Source organism: Podarcis pityusensis (assembly GCF_964106645.2).
Source record: "Podarcis pityusensis genome assembly, chromosome: 3".
NCBI classification, from domain to species: Eukaryota; Metazoa; Chordata; class Lepidosauria; order Squamata; family Lacertidae; genus Podarcis; species Podarcis pityusensis.
Window position 1 is genome coordinate 6389314 of NC_138026.1, and position 1952 is coordinate 6391265.

General features: G+C 38.6%; 1 protein-coding gene across 4 annotated transcripts in view; it reads left to right on the forward strand.

Annotated features, from left to right (window-relative positions):
- MEIS1 (Meis homeobox 1) overlaps positions 1-1599 on the forward strand; it is a 147710-nt gene extending 146111 nt beyond the window's left edge. For 2 of the 4 annotated variants that reach the window (XM_080999182.1, XM_080999184.1), the window contains one exon: positions 52-192. Coding sequence is in view for 2 of the 4 variants with exons in the window: in XM_080999181.1 (XP_080855307.1) it covers positions 52-335 (284 nt within the window). In the remaining 2 variants the exon portion in view is untranslated. Of the gene's footprint in view, positions 1-51 lie in introns of all 4 variants that reach the window. The other 2 variants (XM_080999181.1, XM_080999183.1) reach the window with 1 other exon arrangement.
- Positions 1600-1952: the final 353 nt, after the last annotated feature.

Genomic DNA, 1952 nt, shown 5'->3' on the forward strand with positions numbered 1-1952 from the left:
CCTTTAGAGAAACGGGATTTGATATTTACAAGTGTCTCTCTTCCTCCACAGGACTGCAAAGTATGCCAGGGGATTATGTGTCTAGGGGTGGTCCAATGGGCATGAATATGGGACAGCCAAGCTATACACCACCCCAGATGCCCCCACATCCAGCTCAGCTGCGTCATGGGCCCCCCATGCATACCTACATTCCTGGACACCCACACCACCCAGCAATGATGATGCATGGAGGACCACCCCACCCTGGAATGCAGATGCCAGCAACTAGCCCCACAATGCTCAATACAGGAGACCCAGCAATGAGTGGACAAGTGATGGACATTCATGCTCAGTAGCTTAAGGGAATATACTTTATCTTCAATAATGGCAAATTTGAAATACTGTCGTTCTTCAATGACTTAGCGGAGTTTCATTCTTGGCATCTAGTCTGGACCAAGGAACAATCCTATATTTGTCTTTATAGGGACCCTGAAAAGCAGGAAAGACACGCCAACTGAAGTCAACTTCTGGGGACATGCAAAATAACTATATAAGGCAACAGAGTGGAATATTGTAAAATGCTATTATTCTGTTATCCATATTACGTTGTTTCTTATAGATTTTTTAAGAAAAAAAATGTGAATTTTTTTCCACACTATGTGTGTTCTTTCCATAACTCTTCACTTCCTCCAGAAGCCTCCTTACATAAAAAGGCCTTACAATTACCCTGCAAATGGCAAAAAAGATATATTTGCAGGATTTTTAGAGCATTAAAATATCTTTGTCAGGCAGAAGAACATTTCTTCTATCCTAGGATTTCAGCCATGCACTCTGTATTTCTCTGTCTCTCTCTCTCTCTCTGTCTGTCTTCCTCCCTCCCTCCCTCCCCCCCTTTTTTTCTAGCCTGGGGCGTGAATTTGCATGTCTAATTCATTTACTCACCATATTTGAATTGGCCTGAACAGATGTAAATCGGGAAGGATGGGAAAAACTGCAGTCCTCGAAAATGATTAATCATCTGTTGCAGGCAATGTCTTAAGGAGACTGGTTGGAGGAGGCATGGAAACCAAGAGAAAGTGTATTTGAACCTAATTGTCACATCAGAGCATCACTGTCCCCATGCAGCAACAACAACAACCACCTACATCACTTCCTGTTTTATGCCGCTCAGAACATGAACTGAAGAGTTATTTTACTATGTTGACTTTATTTTTTGGGCAAAACATCAGTCATGTGCATTTTTCCATAGTCCCATCATGGAGCATATATGTATACATTGTAAATAAATTTTGTGCAAAAAGGACTGGAAAAATGAACTGTATTATTGCTTTTCTTTTTTCTTTTTGTAAAAGTAGCAGTTTGGTATGAGTTGGCATGCATACAGATTTACTAAGTGGGATAAGCTAATTATACTTTTGTTGTGGTTAAACAAATGCTTGTTGATAGCCTTTTTCTATCAAGAAACCAAGGAGCTAATTATTAATAATAATCATTGCACATTGAGTCTTAGAGTTTCTGATTGAAACCGTTTGGATTGTACAATAACTCAAAGCCCAGTTGTAGTAGTTTGAGTGCAGTAATGAAATCTGAATCTAAAATAAAAGCAAATTATTTTTGTCACGCTGGCTCAACTGCTTGAAAATTTTATTTTACTGCCCCAGCCCTCCAAAAATCTAGCAATTTCATAGTAATATGTCAATTTCTCTCTTGAAATAATTAAATTTTAGTTCCAGACAACCTTATTAATACTCCCCCCCCCATACTAAATTATTTTATATTGCCCTGTGCTAGTGAACTTTCTTATAGCTTACCCTGTATATTTTCAGGGTGATAACTGAATTATCAAATTTTAAGATTTCAAGGCAAAAAGAAAAAGGGAAGAACTGACCGCATAAGGCTGGGTGGAATTTAAAATATTTCATCTTTTAAAATGACACACATGTGACATTTGAAGGGGTATAGCACAGTTGTTG